Source organism: Eurosta solidaginis, chromosome 2 (assembly GCF_040869045.1).
Source record: "Eurosta solidaginis isolate ZX-2024a chromosome 2, ASM4086904v1, whole genome shotgun sequence".
In the NCBI taxonomy this organism is placed as follows: Eukaryota; Metazoa; Arthropoda; class Insecta; order Diptera; family Tephritidae; genus Eurosta; species Eurosta solidaginis.
In genome coordinates, this window is record NC_090320.1 from 75133990 (window position 1) to 75157161 (window position 23172).

Here is a 23172-nt window from a genome sequence, read left to right on the forward strand (position 1 = left end):
TATCTGTTCTGCCACATCTAAAAAACGGAACAAGTGCAGAATCTAAAAATAACTTATGAAAATACCTTTCATCTGATGTATATATATCCTTAACTTTTCTAGTCTTTATTTACCGAAAATTTGTTTATTGTTATGTTAGCCGATCCAACACCGGCTGCGCCATGCACAGTAATTCTGCGTAGAACACCTTTCTGCATAGGCGGCCTTCGGCCGCGCTTATAAAAAATAACCCTGGGCTACGCCATGCCAAGTACGGGTGTGTGGTATAACCGTGGCTACCGCCACGGCGATGTCCTTCTGCGTAGTACACCCTTCTGCGCAGAAGGCATGGCGTAGCCCAGGGTTATTTTTTATAAGCGCGGCCGAAGGCCGCCTACGCGGAAAGGTGTTTCAACTTCTCAAAATGAGTAGTAAAAATATATATTCTCCTTTTTCTTTATTAACTGAAAGGTGGTAAGGTAATATTTATATTTGTTTTTTTTTTTTGTTTATGTGGCAGCACAGCTTTGTAATGTCATCAATAAAATATGCATATCTGTATAAATGTGCATGCTGCTACAAAAGCGCGATTGATTTAATAAAAACATTTATAATAAGTAAAAACAATGCAAAAATGAAATGTGAAATATACAAAAATGCTATTTAAGTTTATCGTTGCCAATTTATATAGATATGTATGTGGATTAAGGTTTTGAAAGATATGTAAATTGTAATTTAATGTGCTATAGAAATTTGCTAAATTTGCAAACTTTAACAACAAATAACTTTTAAATTATAAGTTTGCGCACTTTAGAATATATATATTTGTGATCGGGATAACTCCCTCTTTCATTTGATACCAAGTTTTACCCCGAACTCGGGGGGTGCTATTCTAAAATTTTCCCGCAAAATTTTGTCGTCTTTTACTTTCTTTCATTTCAACCAATTATTTTAATAACTTTTTATTTCCATACAATTTCAAAAATTTCTGTTTTTTGTACAATGACAGCTGTCAAAATATATCAACAAAGCACTTCATTGCAGTGTTACCATATTTCACCATTAAATATTTTCTAAACTTAAGTATGCATTGTAAAACGCAAACTTGAACAAAAACTTAAGGTGTGCTTGGCTAAGATATTCCTTAACCAAAAACTTATATTCAACTTAAGTATAGATTGTAAAACCCTCCATTAATGATTGTATGTGATCACACTGTACCACGAAGCAAGTGGTTGCGAGGTCGGGTGACTGAGGTATTCAATGCGAAAGACGGCCAAGTACGGAGTGCTGTGGTTTGAACCGCATCCGGATTAATACGTCGACCAGCCAGTAAGCTAGCCGCTTTAATGGTTGGTGAATCCTCATGCGGATCCACCGGGGGTGGAATGTCATTTCACAATAAATTTAGCAAACAACGCAAATTAAAATATATTACTGGGCTTCTGAGCTGATCTAATTGTCTGATGGGTTTGCTCAGTTATTTTAATACAAGTTACGGTTCACTTTCCAACATAGAAAACCATACAATAACAAATACATGCTAATGTTGTTTATTGCTTTGAACATTACTGCAATTTCAATGCATAGCGGCATAATTGTATGATTTTGCTGTTCTTTCATTGTGCATTGTGTGGGACCAAATTGAGTAGCAGCACAGTTATCGAAAAGAAGACGAATCGAGTGGCCAGCAAGGGCAGCAATTTTTTTAAAGCGCCATGTCAAATTAATTTGCCTTTAAATTTGTTGAATGTTATTTTAAATTGTATCGTGTTTAATTAAAGGTAATTTAAATGCATATTAAAAACTCTCGCATTATTTTATTCATCGTCGTCGACAGGAATGCTCTGCTTATGCTTAAAGCACTTGGTATAAATGATCTAATTCACTTTAACTTTTTAGATCCACCGCCACATGAAACGCTCGTCTTAGCTTTAGAACAATTATACGCTTTGGGTACTCTCAACCATCATGGTGAACTAACGAAATTAGATAGACGTATGACCGAATTTTCAGTTGATCCAATGATGGGTAAAATCTGTTGGCTAGTGAGAAGTAGTAGAAGTTAGGAAAAATTGCATTCCGAGTTTGAAATTTAACTAACGTCACACTCCATGAGGATATGGTCCGCCATCTCCCCTGTTCTATCACAAAATCGGTATGTGTTGTTCGATATTATACCCAGCTTTTGCATGTGACTGTTCAGTCTACAGTGTCCTGTTCTTAGGTTATCTTTGGAGGGGCCTATTAATGCCCTACACACTGTTAATAACCACTTTAATTTTTACAGAGCGGAGAATTGAAGGACACCATCCGAATAGCACCGGGTCAATTTCTTTTGGAATTGGCAATAGGGATGAGATCAACCGAAAATTGGCCAATAAAGTTCAATCTATGTTTATGTGTATGTTAAATTACTAAACTTTCATTTTATTGTAACAGTTTTTATTAAATTTGGGTCTCTGCATTGCGCTCAAAGATATCTATCGCTTAAAGATTCAATAATCCTACAGGGGAATGGCGCTTCCCATACATACATACCCTCGGCTTATTTGATGATATATTAATACCGCCATCTGCACTACAACATCCTTCGAGGAAGCTGAACAAGCTTGGGTATGGAAATATCCACTAGAAGATGGTGCTAAGCATGATTTATTCGTGAATATAGGAGAACCAATCAAATTTCGTGTTTTACGTGAAATTTTCGAGAAAATTTACCAATTAGACCACGAAAAACAGACACACGAAAATCAGATTCAGCAGCGGGTACATCCACTGGACAACCAGCATTTACACAACAAACAGAAATAAAGACTCCATACAGGATATCATGTATCAAATTTATTTTAGGCTGCTATTAATAATTATATTCACCCAAACACAGAAAAATGCAGATTTGTTTAATTAAAACTCTCCCAAATAACATCAAATATACGTATATAAAAGAGCGGCTAAAATAAAATAAGCAATTATTACGTCATCAAAACAGCTGATCTAATGTTTACTTGCGCAATGCGCAATCTTCTTGTGTAATTTCCCAGCAAAAATCTAGTGACCAAAGATGGCGACCAACAACAAAATATCCCACCATGGTGGAATCACCACCCTACAAGAAACGCTGATAGTTTTACTAATACACTCACACTTGTAATTGACAATGCTGATCCTGCGATGACGTAAACATTGATACTCAAATTTATGCATGTTCCTTTGTTCGCTCACGCATGTCCGCATGTACCCAACGACAGCCTAAAATCATGAAAAAGGACTCAAACTGGGATATGAGACAGATACATAATTCTCAACGGAATTTTATGTATGCGGGAACAGTTTATCCGATTTAATCAAATTGTCGCTACTGACTGTCATATGACAATCAAATGATTATCACGCTTGTTTTGTTATTTTTTAAATTCCGCGATTTTCAACCGACGAAAACCATATAAAAAATAAGTTTAAAAAATTAAAAAGAGATCATTTCAAAGCTCCATGCTAAAAGAAAAAAAATCGAAAATAATATTAAAAAATACAAAAAGCTGTCGGAATGTGTGGGGCGCACTCAAAAAATTGATACGCGAAAAATAATAGTGGTTAGTGGTGATTCATTTTTAAATGTGTTTCCGCTTGAGGAAAGCGCTCTTCTGTTGTTTTGTTATTTTCTGAATTTAAATTGAACATTCTGAACTCGAATTCTTATAAAACTATTTATTTTAAACAAATAAGAAACACGTATGCTTTTATCACGTACAAAATTAAAAACGTAATGAAATAAAGTAAATAAAAAGCAAAAAGCATTGTTTAATTTTTGGCGGAATATAATAATGGTCATTTATGATAGTATAACAGTCAAACCTGATATCTACAGTAAACTATCATTTATGACACTTTTTGATTGTTAGAGTGTCAGCACTGATCCAGGAAAATGAATGAGAGGGGGCAGTACGGCTATATACTTAATCAGTAGGCCATGTTGGTGTATAAGAAAGAGACAAAAGCTCACACGTACACAGTTGTTTACATCACATTTGCGCAAGTCCCCTTAAGTTTGTGATAGAAAGTTTGTATGAGGCGCTGAACGTTAGGTTGACATTGCTGACAATCAGATGATAGTCATATGATAGTCAGTATTCTTGTAGGGCAGGTGAAGTAAATAAAAAGAGATAGAAGATGCACGCTATCTGAAACGGTAGGGATGTATTTTCAACGGTCAGAAGAGGGTAAAATGTTTACCCGCTTTGGAAAAGTAGGAGTAGAAAAACAAATGCCTTGCTACGAAAGCCATTACAGACTGTTTTTTTCAGCATATCAGTGCAACCTAATGCCAATACAAAAGAGATACACGGGACCAGTGCGAGCATATATTACTTTAGGCATCGAATAAAATTAAAAACTTAAACTGCGATGAGTAGTAAAATTCAATAATGCGTCTAAAGTAAACTGACCTCAACTTCAACTGCAGTTGAAGCTTTTATCGAAAAACCGGACATAAGTGGGAGAGGCGTTATCCATTATATAGTTGAACTGTAGGAACTTTGCGCACTTAAATGGATTTTGGGTTTGTTGAAAAGTTTTACAGTCACACTTGGAAATGATCGTAATACTTTTAAATGTGTTTCGATCTCTAAAAATCCATTGCTCTTTCCATCTGCTCTGTTGATTTGACATTGAGAGTCGGAAGTAAAACATATGACTTAAGAATATATCGTACAAACTTGATCAGAAGATCTCCCATAAGCTCTTGATAGTTAATTCATGATGTATGACTAATGTTCTCAAGTTATAATTACCAAAATATATCAGGGGATATAATCGCAGTCGGCCTAGAACCAGAAGGTGCTAATCCGATCGAGCCGGATTCATATATTCTAAATTACAATCCATAACTGTAACATTCCTCTTGTCTTAGTGGTCTAATTTTTAGGCCAAAGCAACAATAATGAGTAACACTTTTTTGTAATTGTATTTAGAAATCCATTGTTTTAGCGAAGTGTTTACATAAATAAGGTGTAATGCGACATAAGGTGTAATGCGACAGTTTTTTTTTGGAACAAATTAAACATACTTATATAATGAGAACTTCAATAATATGAACGCAATAGTTAAGCACGACCTTACTTATGGAACCCCACACCAAAGATACCAAAATATGAATCTCTGTAATTAAATCCGGTAAAGGTCCATCGATATTCACGCAAAAGTACTAAAACTACCATATTTTGCTCCTGAAAAATGCAAAAAAACAACACTTTTTCGGGGACAACATTTTCAAATTTTCAGATAGCCGAATGACAGAACAAAGAAGAATTTAGAGCGAGACAATTGACGGCTTACTTCACCTGGTTATTCCACCATGGTGTAAGTGATCTCCAGGTAGCATATTTTTTTTACTTGAGCGGTTTTGATTGTTACCAAAGTGAGCTTATTAGTCTCACGTATATAAAATAGTGCTCGATTTATATCGCAGGTCAAGAGAACAATTGTTAGTATGGCAGAATGAGATGGCCTAATTGAAATGCCCGATACATATATGCTTGTCTTTTCTTACATGCTATGTACCCTCAAATACGTCACAAAAATTTTCTGCGAATCCGCCATTTGTTATTTTCAGCTTGAAACGCAACAGCAGAGTAATAAAAATTTATTTACAAATAATTTCGGATATAATAAAAACTAAATTTAAATTAAGTGTTGTGTGCGCTACGGTATTTGCATTTAGATTTTCCACAAAGGAACCAAAATCAAGTGAGTTTTAATGGATGTAGGTTATTGCATTTTTGGTAGCATCTGCGTACAGTGAATAATTCAATTCGTGCATGCAATTTCTTTTGTGATTGTGGAAAAGATGTTGTGGAGAAAATGTTTCAATTTATGTTGTCTTTTAATGCATGTTTATTGGAAAGCCAAGAAAAAATAGTCGCTCAGCATCCGGTGTGGTAATTGTTTTTGTATATAAATGAACATTGCGAAAAATGTGACTATCGCTGCTTTGATGAAGGTGGTCGTTGCGAATATTTTTCCCTATGGTAATAGTCTAGTTGAGGGGTCGACTTCTAATACGCTACCAAAAATAACGAGAGAGGTGTCAGAAGACGCGTATTAATTTCGAGAACAATAATCCGAAGGCGGAAAGTAAAAATTGTATCTCTGTCCGGAGATATTTGCAGTTGAAGTTGGTGATTTTCATGTGGTTGTTGTTGTGTTCGTGCCCACAAAAAAAATTGTGCATCACCGTGGCGGTAGCCACGGTTATACCACACACCCGGACTTGGCATGGCGTAGCCCAGGGTTATTTTTTATAAGCGGTGCCGAAGGCCGCCAACGCAGAAAGGTGTTTTGCGCAAAAATACTATGGATTCCACCCCCCGTTACGGAGGTACCCGTGGGTCAATCAAGGTGGTGATTGCAATATTTCTAAGAATTCCAAAATAGGAATTAAGTTTAAAGGAACTTTACCACCAAAAGGTCCCATCGTGATTTCGTCGACCACATTTCACATGTTGATCCTATCGACGGGGTAGTTTTCATCGATCCCGAAAAAAGATCGCAAGGTGTTTGGACAAGTACTTGCCGCTTTCAGATATGGACGTGAGGATTTGGACGTGCTTGGTCTGACATTTCGTAAAGACTTGTATTTAGCGCATGAGCAAATATATCCGACACAACAAACTGAACGTTTGAAGTTCCTCCTTATTGTCCAGTTTCTGTGTCACTACAACCCGCACCTGGCGATACGGGTAAATCTTGTGGCGTTGACTATGAGTTAAAAGCCTTTGTTGGTAAGTATAATTAACAGTAACCAATAGCTACATTGTAAAAAAAATAATGCACAAGTATATTAAAAAAAATACTATTTGGAGCCTGAGAATCAGATTCACTTGGGCAAATCATAAGAGTGGTATTCGTGTAACATTTTCAGTTGTTTCCATTGTTTCAAATATATAATTTGTTTAAATCATAGGGTAATTCTTTACTTTAGCTCACAACTGCTAAAACACGTGCAAAATTATTGGGAGGGGTGTCAAAAGACGTGCTTTGGGCCCAGGATCACAAATTAGAAAATTTTCATGTGGTTGTTGTAATTTTGATGATTTTGTTGAACCCACAAGAAAGCTGGGTAAAAATGTTTTGCGCAGATATAGTTTTGGTCTCCAAACCGGTGTTGGACCAACCCAAGGCAGTCGGTTCTATGTACCGGAGCGACTCGGGATTTTTCCCGACCAAGGACTGTCATTTCAGTGTGACCCCATTTAATTTGTTTCGTCCCTCCCACAAATTGTCATCCTCCCAGCAGCTCCTTGCAGCAGGACTGCTACATATTCTCTTATTCCGGGAAGGTATCGAACCCAACCGGGTCCGTCTCCTGACCCCGGTCCTGAGAAATGGTTTTGCTGCATTTGCCAGAAAAGAATCTTTTTAGGACGGTCATACTCTGTTCAGTGTGTCTCGTGCAAGGGATGGTTGCATCGGACAGGTTGTTCTGGGCTTGATCCCAAAACCCGACGTCCACGTAACTTTTATAAATCTTTTGTGGCTCCTTGCTGCTCACGCCCAAGGGCGTCCCGTAGTCTACGCCTAAGCGTATCCCCACTACCTTCCAGCAGCTTCGCTGCTCAGCAAGCCACAACAAGTACCCGCTGCTGCTCGCGCCCCACGGCGCCAACAACTCAAACAGCTGATACCACTCATAACTACTACCTTCGTAGTAGAGCTGGTAGCAATGCTGAGCATCAGCCCCTGCCCCCGTCTACTTCTCCCCCCCTCTTTTCTGGCAGCAATCGTGCAGGTCAGGGAAACAGACTCTTAGTCCCTGCCTCCGTTTGCACCGTCTGCCAGCACAGAATATATAGGTTTGCGACATCCGCTCAATGCAGCTCCTGCCTTGGGTGGTGCCACTTTCCTAGATGTTCTGGTCTCCGCGATGTTGCCAGGTCGCAAACCCAAATCATCCGGGTACCCCAATGCTTGCCCAAGGGCGCCCAGTCCCAAGGCCACAACAGCAATTGCGTCCTGGCCTTCCACAACTTAGGCGTAGTCACCCGTCACTTACCCCTAGAGTGGCGGCATCACCCCTCATGCACTTCAGAATTCTGCAGTTCAACTGTAATGGACTAACTGGGAAGATTACGGAGATAGTCGATTTCATTAAGCGGCACAACATCCGCATTGCTGCGATTCAAGAGACTAAACTCACAGCAAGATCTGCATTGCAGACCTGCTCTGGTTATAATGTCCACAGGAAAGACCGCGAGAGCGGAAATGGAGGCGGCCTCGCGTTTATTATACACCACTCTGTGCAATATTATATATTTGATCCTGGCATCGACCGCAGGGACAATGTCTTAGAACGTCAAGGCCTATCTGTCCGGGCAGGCGATGCAAATCTAGAAATCATCAACATCTACATCCCTCCTGTCACATGTTGCCCCAGTGGATACCGCCCTAATATCGAGACCTTACTCACTGGCAAGAATCGCATTATCTTAGGCGATTTCAATGCCCATCACGACCTATGGCATTCAAACTTGCGGGCGGACAGTAGGGGTGAGATGTTGGCGGATCAAATAGACGAAACGACGTTCTGCACAATAAACGGAGACGCCCCCACACGTATGGTAGGAAGCTGTCATAGCTCGCCAGATATCTCAATCGTGAGCGCAGAACTCGTAAACTGCGTCAACTGGCAGCCGATGGTAACATTGGCATCCGACCACCTGCCCATACTTATTTCGTTCGAGCGTACCGCCGACTTCATCGTCACCGAAAAACGCACTTTCATAAACTTCAAAAAAGGAAAGTGGGAAGAATATAAATCTGCAACAGACAGCAGCTTTGCTGCCCTCCCTATCCCGACTGATGCCCGCCAAGGGGAGCGTGCCTTCCGTAAGGTCATTGAATCCGCCTCGGCACATTTTCATTCCCGCCGGGAGAATTCCCGAAATCCGGCCCCACTTCCCGGCGGAGGCCGCGAGCTTAGCGAGGGAACGCGACCTTATAAGACAGCTTGATCCAGGCGACCCCCAAATAAGGGATATAAACCAACGCATCAGATTGCTTGTGGACGAACACAAGCGGGCGAAATGGGAAGAGCACCTAAGAGGTTGTAACCTCTCTACCGGTGTAGGTAAACTTTGGTCCACCGTAAAGTCCCTATCGAATCCGACTAAGCACAAAGACAAAGTTTCCATCGCCTTTCGCGATAAGGTGCTGTCGGATGCGAAAAAATGCGCGAGCGCTTTCTGCCGACAATATATAATGCATCCTACGGTCGACAAAGATAGACGGAGAGCCAATAGACACGCACATAAACACAAACTCAGCGCGTCAACAATTACCTTCACCGCTAGAGAGGTTGAGGACGCCATTGGTCGCGCTAAACCATCCAAAGCAAAGGGCCCAGACGGCATAGCCATGCCGATGCTTAAAAACCTAGGGAAAGAGGGTTTCAAATATTTAGCGCATGTCTTCAACCTGTCTCTTTCCACCTTTGTCATACCCGAGAAATGGAAAATGGCCAAGGTGGTCCCGCTACTAAAGCCTGGGAAACCAGCTAACGTAGGTGAGTCATATCGTCCGATATCTCTCCTATCGCCAGTGGCAAAGACGCTTGAAGCCATTTTGCTCCTTTATTTCCAAGCACATTTGCAGCTAGCCCCTCATCAGCATGGCTTCAGAAAACTCCATAGCACTACCTCCGCGCTAAATGTCATTAGCACCCAGATAAATTGCGGTTTGAATCAATATCCCCACCATAGAACAGTACTCGTAGCGTTAGACCTATCAAAAGCTTTTGATACGGTCAACCATGGATCGTTACTGCAAGACCTGGAAGGGTCTACCCTTCCCCCATGTCTTAAAAGGTGGACCGCAAATTATCTGGGTGGTCGGCAGGCATCGGTGCAATTCAGAAACGAAACATCAAAACAAAGGAGAATTAAACAAGGGGTGCCACAGGGTGGTGTCCTATCCCCGCTTTTGTTTAATTTCTACATATCTAAGCTACCTTCATCACCGGAAGGAGTCACAATCGTTTCCTACGCCGATGACTGCACAATAATGGCCACAGGCCCAGGCCCAGAGATCGATGAGCTATGCAATAAAATAAACGGCTATCTCCCTGATCTCTCCAGTTTTTTCGCCTCGCGAAACCTGGCATTGTCACCGACTAAATCTTCCGCGACCTTATTTACAACATGGACGCCCCAAATGTCGACCATATTGAACATCCACGTCGATGGCACTACGCTACCGACTGTCCTACACCCCAAAATCTTGGGTGTGACGTTTTATCAGCATCTACATTTTGGTGCGCACGCAACCGCAATTGTTCCAAGAATTCAGAGCCGTAATAAAATCCTCAAATCCCTTGCTGGCAGTACCTGGGGAAAAGATAAAGAAACGCTCTTGACCACATACAAAGCAATTAGCTAGCCGATTACGTACTATGCGTCACCCATATGGTCGCCAAGCCTAAAAACCACCCACTGGAAGAAACTACAGGCCTGCCAAAATACTGCTCTCAGAATCGCCACGGGCTGTCTTCTTTTGTCCCCAGAACACTATCTGCATAATGAGGCGAGAATACTGCCCATCAGGGAGAGAAATGAGATGCTGACCAAACAGTTTCTGTTGAATACCCAGAAACCTGGGCATCCCAACAGACATCTGATTGACGAACCAGCACCGCCTAGGGGCCTAAGGAGTCATCTCCGTGAGCATTTTGAGGAAATACGGCACCTGAGAACCCAGCCGTATGAAGCGAAAAAACACAAGCAGGTCCTTGGTGAACTCCATAGACAGGCGTCGGACCTTTATGTCGGGAATTGCCCGGTGAATCCAGTACTTGAAGAAAAATATCCAGAACTCGCAGAAGAGGAACGCATACTCCCCAGGGAAACGCGTGTCACTCTTGCTCAACTTCGTTTTGGATACTGTAACAGGTTAAACTCTTACCTATCCAGAATCAACCCCGACATACAAAATGTATGCCCCGCTTGCAATGTGTCCCCACATGACACCAACAATCTCTTTAATTGTAATGTGGAACCAACGCCTCTAACACCCCTTTCCTTATGGTCCACCCCTGTTGAAACGGCAAGTTTCCTTGGACTCCCGTTAGAGGATATTGATGACAATTTGTGATCGGTCGCGGCTATTAGGTGGGGCGAGCATTGCTACAACAACAACAACCCACCCAGGAAAGGTGTTCTGCGCAAAATTACTTTGGATCCCACCCCCGGTTTCGGAACTCCCCAGGGCCATTTTTCGGTTTTGGAAATATCTTTTGACAGAAACTAATTATTTAATTTCCGCTTTCGGATTCGTGGTCCTGGGTTCATAACGCGTTTTTGACACCTCGCAAAATTTTTGGACGTGTTTTAGCAGATGTGAACTAAAGTAAAGAATTACGTGTATTGGAACGATTTTCCGTCATCCCTTGTCAAATTTGGTTTTGAGACAAACCGGTTTCGGCGTTGTGCCATCATCAGTGTCGATTTTCGTTCTGATCTGTTGTTGTCATTTGTCCTGTATTTATAGTTCGTAGGTATGGTAGGTAGGTTGAACTGGCCGGTCCATGAGGACCTCACATAGACTGATTGAGTCCGTAGTGTTACCAGAAGTTTGTTTTAACGACCAAACTGAAAAACCCTATCAAAAACCAGGACCTATGTTATAAAATAACTCCGTCCTCTTGGCAAATACTAGAAGCTTCCTAGGACTTAAGCCACTTGCTGCTTCTAGATCTGACAGCTGTATCACTCCTAATAGCTGGAGTCTTAGCCTGGCAAGTGCAGGGCACGATCACAGAACGTGCTCGATCGTTTCCTCCTCCAACCCGCACTTCCTACACCTGCTATCACTGACCAAGCCTAATTTAAAGGCATGTGACGCCAGAAGGCAGTGTCCAGTCAGAATACCCGTCATGAGTCTACAGTCCTCCCTTTTTAATGATAGAAGCAACTGTGTTAGTCTAAGGTTGTAAGACCTACACATAATCTTCGACACTTTACAGCCCCGCGCTTGAACCCACGCCTTTTCTGCTTGGTCGATCATGTGCACCTCTCGCCTTCGCTTAATCTCGCCCAATCTAATTGGGACGTCTACGGAGCAAGCTTCAAGGGATGCGCCCTTTTTAGCTAATTCGTCCGCTTTTTCATTCCCATCTATTCCCATATGCCCTGGGACCCAATATAGATGTATGCTTCTCCCTGTCCCGATTCTCTCCAGAGACTGCTTACACTCTAACACGCATTTAGATGCTGTGCTATGCGAGATTATTGCCTTAATTGCTGCTTGACTGTCAATATAAAAGTTAACACGGTTGCAGCTTAAGCTATTCTCTTCCAGGGTTTCTACTGCTTTGGTTACGGCTAATATTTCCGCTTGGAAAACGCTACAGTAATCCGGCAGCCTGTAGGATCTGCTTAATTCCGGATCAGCGCAGTATACCGCAGACCCTACTCCTTCCACTATTTTGGAACCATCGGTGTACACATGTATCGCCTCGTCCGCCATTTGCGCACCCTTGCGCCAACCGTCCACCTCTATTGTGGCCTTAAGATCTCCCTCAAAGTGCAGGTAGGGAATCATGTAGTCTGTTCGTCTTGTGACTGAGGACGCTATACTACTATGGCCATATGGTCGGCGCTCAAGCTGCCCCGAAGCATCGAGCCTGGTTGCGGTCGTTAACGCTTTGTTCTTTGCTACCAGGTCTACAGGTGGAATGTGCAGAATGGCATACAGTGCAGCCGTCGGGGTTGTTTTCAGGGCTCCCGTAATGCAAAGCATCGATAGTCTGCATACCCCCTCTAATTTTTTGAGGTATGTTGTTTTTTGTGTGGCTTTCCACCAAACAAGAACTCCATAGTATAGAATAGGGCTTACAATCGCTGTAAAAACCCAATGAGAAAGAGAGGGCGATAGGCCCCACGTACACCCCAGCATTCTTTTACATGCATAGAGTGCCGTTGAGGCCTTCTTGACCCTCTCCTCCACGTTGAGCTTCCATGACAGCTTACTGTCTAGGATGATTCCTAGATATTTTGTGCAAGGTTTCTCCTGTAAGGTCACCGCTCCTAACTTAGGCCTGGTCCAATTTGGGACCTTGTACCTCTTTGTAAACAAGACCATATCCGTCTTCTCCGCATTGACTTTCAGCCCGATATTAGATGCCCAGGTATGAATATCCCGAAGCGCCCGATCCATCAAAGAACTAATCGTTGGAAGGCATTTTCCACTTATGACAATTGCAACGTCATCTGCGTAAGCCGTAAGTTTTACGGGTCCCTCATCGAATTGCCTGAGCAGTTGGTTGATGACCAGTGTCCACAGCAGAGGTGATAGCACCCCTCCCTGCGGCGTGCCCCTGTCCACTGATTTCGTGGCCTCGTACAATCCCCATTGTGATGTAATCTTCCTGCAATTTAACATGCAGCCGATCCATCTGATTAAGGCAGGATGTACTTTAATGTAATTAAGACCATCCATAATCGCCCATTTTGCAACATTATTGAAAGCCCCGGCAATGTCCAAGAAGACTCCTAGAGCATACTCCTTATATTCCAGGGATTTCTCTATGCTTATTACCACCCTATGCAATACGGTGTCTACCGACTTGCCTTTGGTGTACGCATGCTGTGTTGTGGAGAGCAGCTTTTCATCCACGTTGGACTTTATGTACACATCTATCAGCCTCTCAAAGGTTTTGAGCAGAAATGATGTTAAGCTAATGGGTCTATAGTCTTTGGGATACACGTGACCGATCTTCCCCGCCTTTGGTAGAAAAGCTACACGAGCAGTTCTCCAAGAGTGCGGTACATGATTCAGTCTTATGCACCCATCGAATATTATTTGAAGCCATTCCACGACCGCCCTACTTGAGACTTGTAGCATGGCCGGGAATATACCATCTGGGCCCGACGATTTAAACTTAGAAAACGTCTTCACTGCCCACTCGATCTTGGTATCGGTCACCAAGCCCGGCACCACTAGCTCCGTGATCGAAGTGTGAGTGATGTCTGCTGGTTCTTCTAAACCGTCTCCCGATGGGAAATGTGTATCGAGAAGCACCTCAAGGGATTCCTCACTATCACGTGACCATTCCCCGTTCTCTTTCTTTATTAGTCCCTGGACTATGTTTCCCTTGGCGGCTTTGCTTTTCCTCTGAATCTTCTTAGAGGGCAAGCTTTGGTATACGCAGTCATAAGCGTCCTTGTTAGGAATTCATTCGACTCCTCCAGTTCCTCTACATTAGCAACCTCTTTGGGTTGTCCCAGTTTCGTTTCTACATGTTTCTGGAATTTAGTCCAATTCGTTGCCCTAGGGTTTTTAAAGATTCCTCCCTTCTCTACCCTCTTTAGTGTGATGCTGAAGCTTATATACGCATGGTCGGAGAAGGATGGTCTATCGAGAACCATCCAATCATACCTTGATATATCACGCTCGGAGCTCAATGTAATATCCAGAACATTGCTGGATGTTGGACCAATGTATGTAGGAACATTTCCCCTGTTGGCTATCTGCAAATTGGTTTGCAGGATGTAACAAAATAGAGATTCGCCTCTCTCGTTCGTATCTGCTCCTCCCCACGCATTGTGGTGCGCATTTGCATCTGCGCCTATGACCAACCGCCCTTTGCGCCCTTCCTCCTGTACTAGCCTTTTGCACTCCATCGGTGGAACCTCCGCAGCATGGGCCATGTAGCAGGACGCCAGGATAAATGCCTGCTTATTCTTTTGCTCAACGGCCACCGCTACGAGATCCTCGGTGGTGTAATTAGGCAGCATATATGAATGCAGCTGTTTCCTTACCATTACTACAGCTCGCACCCGTCCTTCCGTTTGTGCGTAGTAAACGCCAAACCCGCGCGCGCTAAGTCCAGAAACCTTTCCTCCCGATGAGAGCCACGGCTCCTGGATCAGCGCCACGTCAAACGAACCCTCCTCAAGGGTTAGGAGGAGTTCGCTCGACGCCACTTTACTGTGTTGGAGGTTTATCTGTAGGACTCGCAGCACCATTGGGCTGTTTTTCCCCCTCCAGCAACTTCGTCTTGACGTCGTCGTCCTCCTCTTGCCCTTTTGGTTTAGAGTATTCGAGGCGCCCTTCAGCCCCTCGTGAATGTTGTGCCGTGTGTTCCTCTGTGCGAGTCACAGCACCATTTAGCGTTTGGTCCTCTTCTAGCACGTTCGTGGTGACGTCGGGGACCTCCACCTGTCTTTTTTCCCTTAGGCTTTTGAGGTCCTTTTCGACTTCGCCCACTTCCAGCGTGTTAGAATTTTTATCCTCGGGACTTCTTTTCCTGAGTCGCATGTAAATTTTGCCAGTGCCAAAGGACATTTTGCCAAGCTGCGTGTACAAAATATCCTCCGCCTGCTTGTTTATTTGGAAGATGTAGAACTGACCATCCTCGGTAGGCCGAGATACAGTAAGTATCTTCCAATCCTGTGTCGGTATGTTCGGATTCTGATTCTGCAGAAGTCGCAGTGTATCCTCCGACTTCATCACGCATGGTATCCATACCTTAACTTTTGGTACCGTGGGGATTTGCGCTTTATCCACCACCTCAAACCGCGCGTTCGTGCCTTGCCTTTGGAGGTTTGGAACGACTTCCTCCAGCCACCGCAAGCTCGCGATGTTGTCGCACGCTATCATCTTCACACCATTATACCATCCCCCCGAATCAAAGGTTGGAAGGGGCTTACTTGGTTGTTCCCGCATCATCTTAAGCATTAAGCTAATAAGCTCCCTTTCCACAGATCTCCACCTTTCAGTAGTCATTTGTCCGAACGGACTGCTACGATCAACCAGCGCCACAGTCAGTGACTGCTTTGCCACATCACTCATCTTCTCGGGAAAAGCAGGAGTCTTAGTGTTATCTCCCTTTGGAACCTCCGAGAACACCGGAGTCTTCGCGTTAACTCCCTTTAGCGCCTCCGAGAAAGCCGGAGTCTTAGCGTTATCTCCCTTTGGCTTATCTCCTACTTCCGTAGTTGGAACTTCCCTCTGACTGGCAGCTTTCGAGGTAGTTGCTACCTCGCTATTGGAACCCATCTGTCTTACAGCTTTGGGCCTACTTGTCTTGTCTATGCGACTGCCCTGCCTCGCGGCTCTAGGACTGGGTCCTTTCTGCCTCTTGAAAGCAGGCTTGTCGCCTTCTGCCGAACGTTGCCTCTTCATTCTGCCATTCGACGCTTCTTCCTCCTCGTACCGGTTGCAGAACCGAGGGTTTCTCGCAGCAAACCTTTTGAACTGCCTTCGACCTACTTCTACCGCTTCATGGACCCATTCCAAGCGCTCGATCTCCACTTCTGTTCGGTCGACCACTGCTCCCAAGCGTTGTACAATTCTTAGTGCTGCACGGTACTGCGAGAGAGCTCTTTTACTTCCTCTGCTCCGTACCCTTCTCCACTCTTCTACTCCGTTTTCATTTGTGTGCTTCTCCAACACGGAGTTCATTGAATCAGCACTACTCTCGCTCCCCGAGTCCGACGCATCGCTTAATTCGTATTTTTCGTCCCTGGATTGCGACTCAGTCCTCCTCTTTACATCCTCCTTATTACGTTCAGGTAATGAGTTGTTCATCTTGGTCGTACGACCACCTGCCCGACAAGGCGGGCTCAGCGGTCCAGTATTATATACGGGGAAAGAACCGTCCGCCACAGCAGCGCCCCTTACTGCGGTAAGGCCATAAATACTTCCCGAGATGGCCCGGTATCGGGAAGGCTCCGTTCGAACACAGCCGAATTTATCCCCTGGCTGCAAATCGTCCAATAGGCACGGTCCGCATAACACCCTGGATTAGGGGTTGGCAGTTCTTGGTCACCGACATCCCGCCGCCCTCCTATGAGGCGAAACGGCGTAGATGTCAGTCCTAAACAGCTCCGCCTCATAGTCGGGCGCTATGGAGTTCGGCTAAGCCCTCACACCAACGACAAGGTGCCTACCCTAGTGAGGGAAACCGTAAGAACTAACATTAACTCAGAGGATCCGTTTAGCAGCCACGGCGTATACAAGCTTTCCTGCGGATGCCAGCATAGTTACATAGGACAAACAGGACGGCAAATAAGAACGAGGTTCAGAGAACATATTAGAGATTACAACAAAAAAATACGGAATCCAAACATTATACCCGAGTCTAACTTCGCGAATCACATGGTCGAGAATGAATGTTCCCCAGCAAACATCAATAAAACAGTTAGGGTTCTTCACATACAAGAAAAGGGCCGACGTCTCAACGTACTCGAAAACATGGAAATCTACAAACAGAAAACATTCGACGGTAGAATAATAAACGAACAGATAAACACCATTTCAGACACAATATTCGAGCCTTTAAAACTTGTTTACAGGAAACAACTTAATCACACAGGTACAACAGACAAACGCACAACAACAAATAAACACAAAACAATTAACACACCAAAACAAAAAACGGACAAAGAAGGTCACACGACTAAAATCACAGATTTCTACCTACCCCAGTCAGCCACACAAATCGATTAGTAAACCACCCTCGGTTCTGAACGAACACACAGCACATACACATAACTAAATATACACAAGCATCAATTTGACAATACCTGCTCATATACCTACGAACTATAAATACAGGACAAATGACAACAACAGATCAGAACGAAAATCGACACTGATGATGGCACAACGCCGAAACCGGTTTGTCTCAAAACCAAATTTGACAAGGGATGACGGAAAATCGTTCCAATACACATCATTTATCCACCCTGTCGGAAAATCAACCAAACAAGATAAGTAAAGAATTACCATAGCTTCTCCAAACCCAATTGTCAACCTCACCTATCCGTGGCGAGTCCTGTTTCATTAACAGCAGAGGCTCTGCGACCCCGAACTCCTCATGGATCTAGGGGGTGGGATGGCCTAGAAGGTCGCATGTGGCCATAACAAATCGTTCCCGAGATGGCCGGGCCTGGTACCGGAACGTACCGGATCTGCATCCGGCAAAGGATCATCAACATCGATAACACTCCCCAAGGCCTTCGGGGAGTGTCCTTATCGCTACAACAACAACAATACATCTATTTGAGATCGTTAATTTATTTTGTCAAATATCTTTATTACTCTGCTTTTGTGTTGCTGTTGTTGTTGTTGCCTGCTAAATATTCATATTTATAACAGGATTGGCCTCGCGTAGGTGAGTTGCGGAAGCTTTGAATGGGTTGCCAGCGCAATTTATAGCTTCTCCAACCCAATTGTCAACCTCACCTACCCGTGGCGAACCGAAATTTCAATAAAAATTTGGAAGCAATCTCTCAGAGACCTATTCCTTTCCACCCCCACTTAATTTAACTACAATCATGCCCGTGTAATTCAGCCGCTTCTCATTCAACACTTGAACTAACTATTTCTGTCAGATAAATTGCCGGTTAACGTAAACCAAGCATTGAACAAAAGGGGTATGGTCACAAAAAGATGCATGTCAGAAACCTCTTCCCGTTATTTACCTTCATGTATCAACTGTAGTCTCTTTCATTCTAGATGTTGTCTACATTTCATCACTAAACCCCTTTCACTTGGAAATAAGTCGCATGATGCTGGACCATGGCAAGCATATACTCTGTGAGAAACCACTTTGTATGAATGAGGATCAAACGTTGCAATTGATAGGACATTCGCATAGCAAAGGCTGTTTCCTTATGGAGGGAACTTGGGCACGTTGTGTTCCCGCATATCAATACATACGCAAACAGATCGAGAGCAACGCCCTGGGTGAGCTGCTCAATGTTACTTGCACATTCGGTTTGCTAATGGAAAAAGTCGGCCGTGTAATGTAAGTGATGTATGAGTGGATGAGTAAATCATTTACTTATTACTTATCTCTGAATTTGTATTTCCTCTTAGGCGGCACAGTCTTGGTGGTGGTGTTACACTTGAATTGGGTGTCTATGCTTTACAGTTCGCATTGTGGATATTCGGCTATTTCCCACAAAATATCATGGCTAATGGTACATTGAATAAGGATGGTGTTGATGAACAAGCTAATATTGTACTACATTATGGACCTGATCGGAAAGCTGAACTAATGCTTAGCAGTCTGAAACGATTCGATAATAAAGCAATTATAAAAGGAGCGGATGGCACTATGACTGTTAGTATAATTTATAGTCGTAAACATATCGTCGGTGAAAGTTCCAAACAACTGTTCTTGGTCATGTGTTCTTTGAAGATTTGAGGTGGTTATATCAATTCGCCTCCAAGACTGTCAGCTTACTACCGGGCGCATGGCATTTCTTCCACTTTTTGGTATTAAGATCCCTCTATAGTGAAAGCCGTTTTATATGTGGTTTGAACTTTCAAAGACGATATAAAAAACATTTATACATAAATTAATATGAGCTATGGAATTTTCAATGAAACTAGGTGCCGGACTATTGGTGTCCTGTGAAAATTATAGATGTAAATGGTGAAGAAAAAGAATTTCCATTGCCAAAAAGTGATTTATCAACATATTTTCCCAATCGCTTAGCGCTGAGTTTTGAAGCAGAAGAGGTACGTCATTGCATTTTAGAGCACAAAACACAAAATCCATTCCTATTAATTTAGACGTTTTCAAACTGCAAGGCAGGATCGACTTCGAAGACAGCATGAGACGGTGTTTAACGCTGAGCCACAACCGGCATAAACAAAGGCGGTATATGACCAATAAATCCAGCTCTGCAACAGCATAAACCTACATACAACAAACGAACAAGACACACTGAAATAATCTTGATTAAAAACTATATAAGAACCTAATAATTCTAAGTTTTTCCTACGTTCCTATTCTAAGGTTTTTATGCCTAATTAAAATAATATTCAACAATCGCACAAAGTTTGCAAAGAATTTTAAAGCAATTTAATTGCAACGAATTTGTCAATAATTTTTAACCAAAAATTTATAAACTAGATGTATAAGAAATAAGTATTTTGAATATAAATATTTGTGATGAACTTAACTGAAATAACTCTAAGTTTTTTCCTACGTTACTAATCTAAGCTTTTTATGCTCTAATTAAAATAGTATTCAACAATCGCACAAAGTTTGCAAAGATTTTTAAAGCAATTTAAATGCAATGTATAACAAAAAAGTATTTTGAATATAAATATTTGTGATGAACTTACCTGAAATAATTCTAAGTTTTTTCCTACGTTACTAATCTAAGGTTTTTTTTCGCTCTAATTAAAATATTATTCAACAATCGCACAAAGTTTGCAAAGATGTTTAAAGCAATTTAATTGCAACGAATTTGCCAATAATTTTTAACCAAAATTTATAAAATAGATGTATAACAAAAAAATATTTTGAATATAAATAATTGCTGATGAATTTAACTGACAGTACCAATACCATCAACTAAATAGTCCTTATAAATATTGTAATCACATAATTCAAAACAAAAAATTACTATGAGTACCTACGTTTATTATTGCAAAATCACGAAGAAAGAAAATTGCATGAAGTACATTCAATCTAAAATTATTCCACTGAATGCATATATCGCATTTTAAACTAAAAAATGTGAAAACTTAAAAAAAATTCCAGATCGGTATTTAAGTGTAAATCGATCCATGAAAGCATCGTGAAATAACTTTTTTTTGGTAGTTAACGTTATCGATTAGCCTGGTTTTGTTACCAATTTTGTTATTTTCGTGGTATAAATCAACATTCAACACATTTCTAAAATGTAAAGGAAAAAAATGTATATTTGTGTATTAATTAAATTATTCAAAAGATATTGTTATATTAATGATATACAGAAGCGCCAACACGAATGCAAGTGGTTTCAAACCACTGGTAGGCAATTCACCACTTTAACTGTCAGAAAAAATTTTAAATTGTTTATTTTATATAAAAAAAATTTGAAAGTTGCAATTGAAGTTCTGAAAGCTCGGGAATTTCAATTGAAGTTGAAAAAATTACAATTGAAGTTCACAATTTTCAATAGAAGTTCAGTAAATTATAATTGAAGCTCAGGAATTTCAACTGCAGTTCAGCAAATTACAACTGAAGTTCAGAAAATTACAATTAAATTCAATTATAATTTTCTAAACTACAAACAGAAATTCTGAACTTCAATTTTAATTTTCTGAACTACAAATAGAAATTCTGAGCTTGAATTTAAATTTTCTGAACTTGAATTGAAATTTTTGAACTTCAATTGTAACTTTCGAACCTCAATTGCAGCTTTCTGAACTAAAATAAAAAAGGAATAGCATTAAAATTGGTGAATTACAAGTCACCTTACCCAAATAGTGAATTGCCTAGAACGCGATTTGATGGTTTACTGCAACAATAGTTCTGTTAGTTCTCTCTTTTGTTTTCTATATCATTAATTAATTTATTTTAAATTTGTATGCATACAATCGCATACAATAAAATTTGTATTTATGGGTCAACAACAAGACTGAAAAACTATTCCTTCCTTAAACTTATAGTTAATAATTTACAACTATTATAAATGTAATATATTATAAAAATGTTGAATAAAAGAAATGTTAATAGATTTGAATTAAAGAAATGTTTTATTTATATAGCAGTATAATCCAAGTAAAAAGGCGGTCATAATACTAGTCAAAAGGCGGTCATATAAACGTAAAAATACTGTAAAAATACTAGTCAAGTTAAAGGTATATAACTTAAAATATGACTGCCATAACGTGAATGTAAGAACAGTACAGCACTATAGTTTGTTTACATTTCGATAACCTAAAACCGTATATGTGTGAGCAGTATGGACAATCACATAAATAGGTACGACGGAATGGACTGGTCACGAAAGTTACCGCTGCCCTGTACAAATGCTACTTAACGATTTACGTGTTCCATCGACACAGCTTTTGGTCATTTTCCTAAGCAATTTACGGGCACATTTTTGCTGGGTTGTGATGTGACACCACAAATCGCAAACACAAGATTGCGCATGTAAACAAAAGATCAGCTGTTATAGGCAATTTTACGTCATTTTCCTTGCTCAAGCAGTCAATTGTGACGGAGCTGCGCAGAACGAAGCAATTCAAATTTGAACTCGTGAATGATTTGTGATGTGACACTCGCCATACTTTCACTTTTGAACACCTGACTATAAAAGAAGTATCGAATTGTCTTTCTTATCGATTAATTTCGCAAATCTCTTTTTCGGTTGAAAGGCACCATGATGGAATAATAGAAGGTGGTGCATTGCGCATGTAAACATTAATTCAGCTGTTTTTATGTGCAATTTTTACGTCGTTTTCCTTTAGCTCTTGTTTTTTCTCTCTCTTTCTTCCATTCGCTGAAGCAGTCAAGTGTGACGTAGATGCGCAGAACGAAGCAATTATGAACTCGTGAATGCACAATCTTCTGTGCATTGTAAATCTTACCAAGTAGCGCAACTAACAGCTGATCGGTGAAAATTCGGACATCCCCACGCACAGTTTTCGACTCAGTTTCAAAAAAAAACTTTAGATTATTTAGCTCAAATTTTAAAGTGAGATAATCCTTACGAATTTATGTATATAGAATATATAAGGCGCTTTTGGTGTTACTAAAACAACATTTTTATTTATATTAAACCTTTTATCATTTTTTTTAACTTTGAAAATACTTCGAACACCATTCCTTCAGTATATGTCATTCGACTGCCTATTTCACTGCCTTTCACTCTATTCGCAACATAACCTCCATTTACTGCCTGATTCTGTTTGAAGATATCGTCTCCAAAACGACCATCGTTCGAATTATGAATTGCAATACGATAGACAAAACGATAACAGCTAACTGTTACGTAACGAAAGTGCTCGATTGGTATTCTGTATCACGTAAAGGTGCTACCAATACGAAAACAACCCTTCAAAACGCAAGTACTCCATAAATAGTGTAAGGAATACTCCTTTGGGAGTATAGGAGTGTTCCAAAACTAATCTGTATTCATACTCCAATTAACATTGCGATGTCCTAGGAGAGGAGTAGGTGATCCCACTCTCGCTTTGTTTGTGAGTATTCCATAGAGTACATACGTGAGAGTACTTTCCAAAGTACTTTCAATGTAGTACTCCATGGAGCACCCACAGAGGATCATATGCCAAAGTACTAAAGAGGAATTATTTCGGAAAGAATTATCGGAGTGAATTTAATTTAAAATGAAAGTAAATGAAGACGGGCAATACTACTTTTATATTTTATACTACGAATATTCTTAT

At 41.3% G+C, this 23172-nt stretch overlaps 1 protein-coding gene across 1 annotated transcript; it reads left to right on the forward strand.

Moving 5' to 3' along the window:
* The first annotated feature begins 18412 nt into the window (after positions 1–18412).
* Positions 18413–22137, forward strand: LOC137241539 (trans-1,2-dihydrobenzene-1,2-diol dehydrogenase-like). The gene is made up of 5 exons (XM_067769129.1): positions 18413–18428; positions 18493–18784; positions 18856–19102; positions 19375–19551; positions 22075–22137. Exons 1-5 carry the CDS (start codon positions 18413–18415, stop codon positions 22135–22137), a joined length of 795 nt encoding a protein of 264 aa, XP_067625230.1.
* Positions 22138–23172: the final 1035 nt, after the last annotated feature.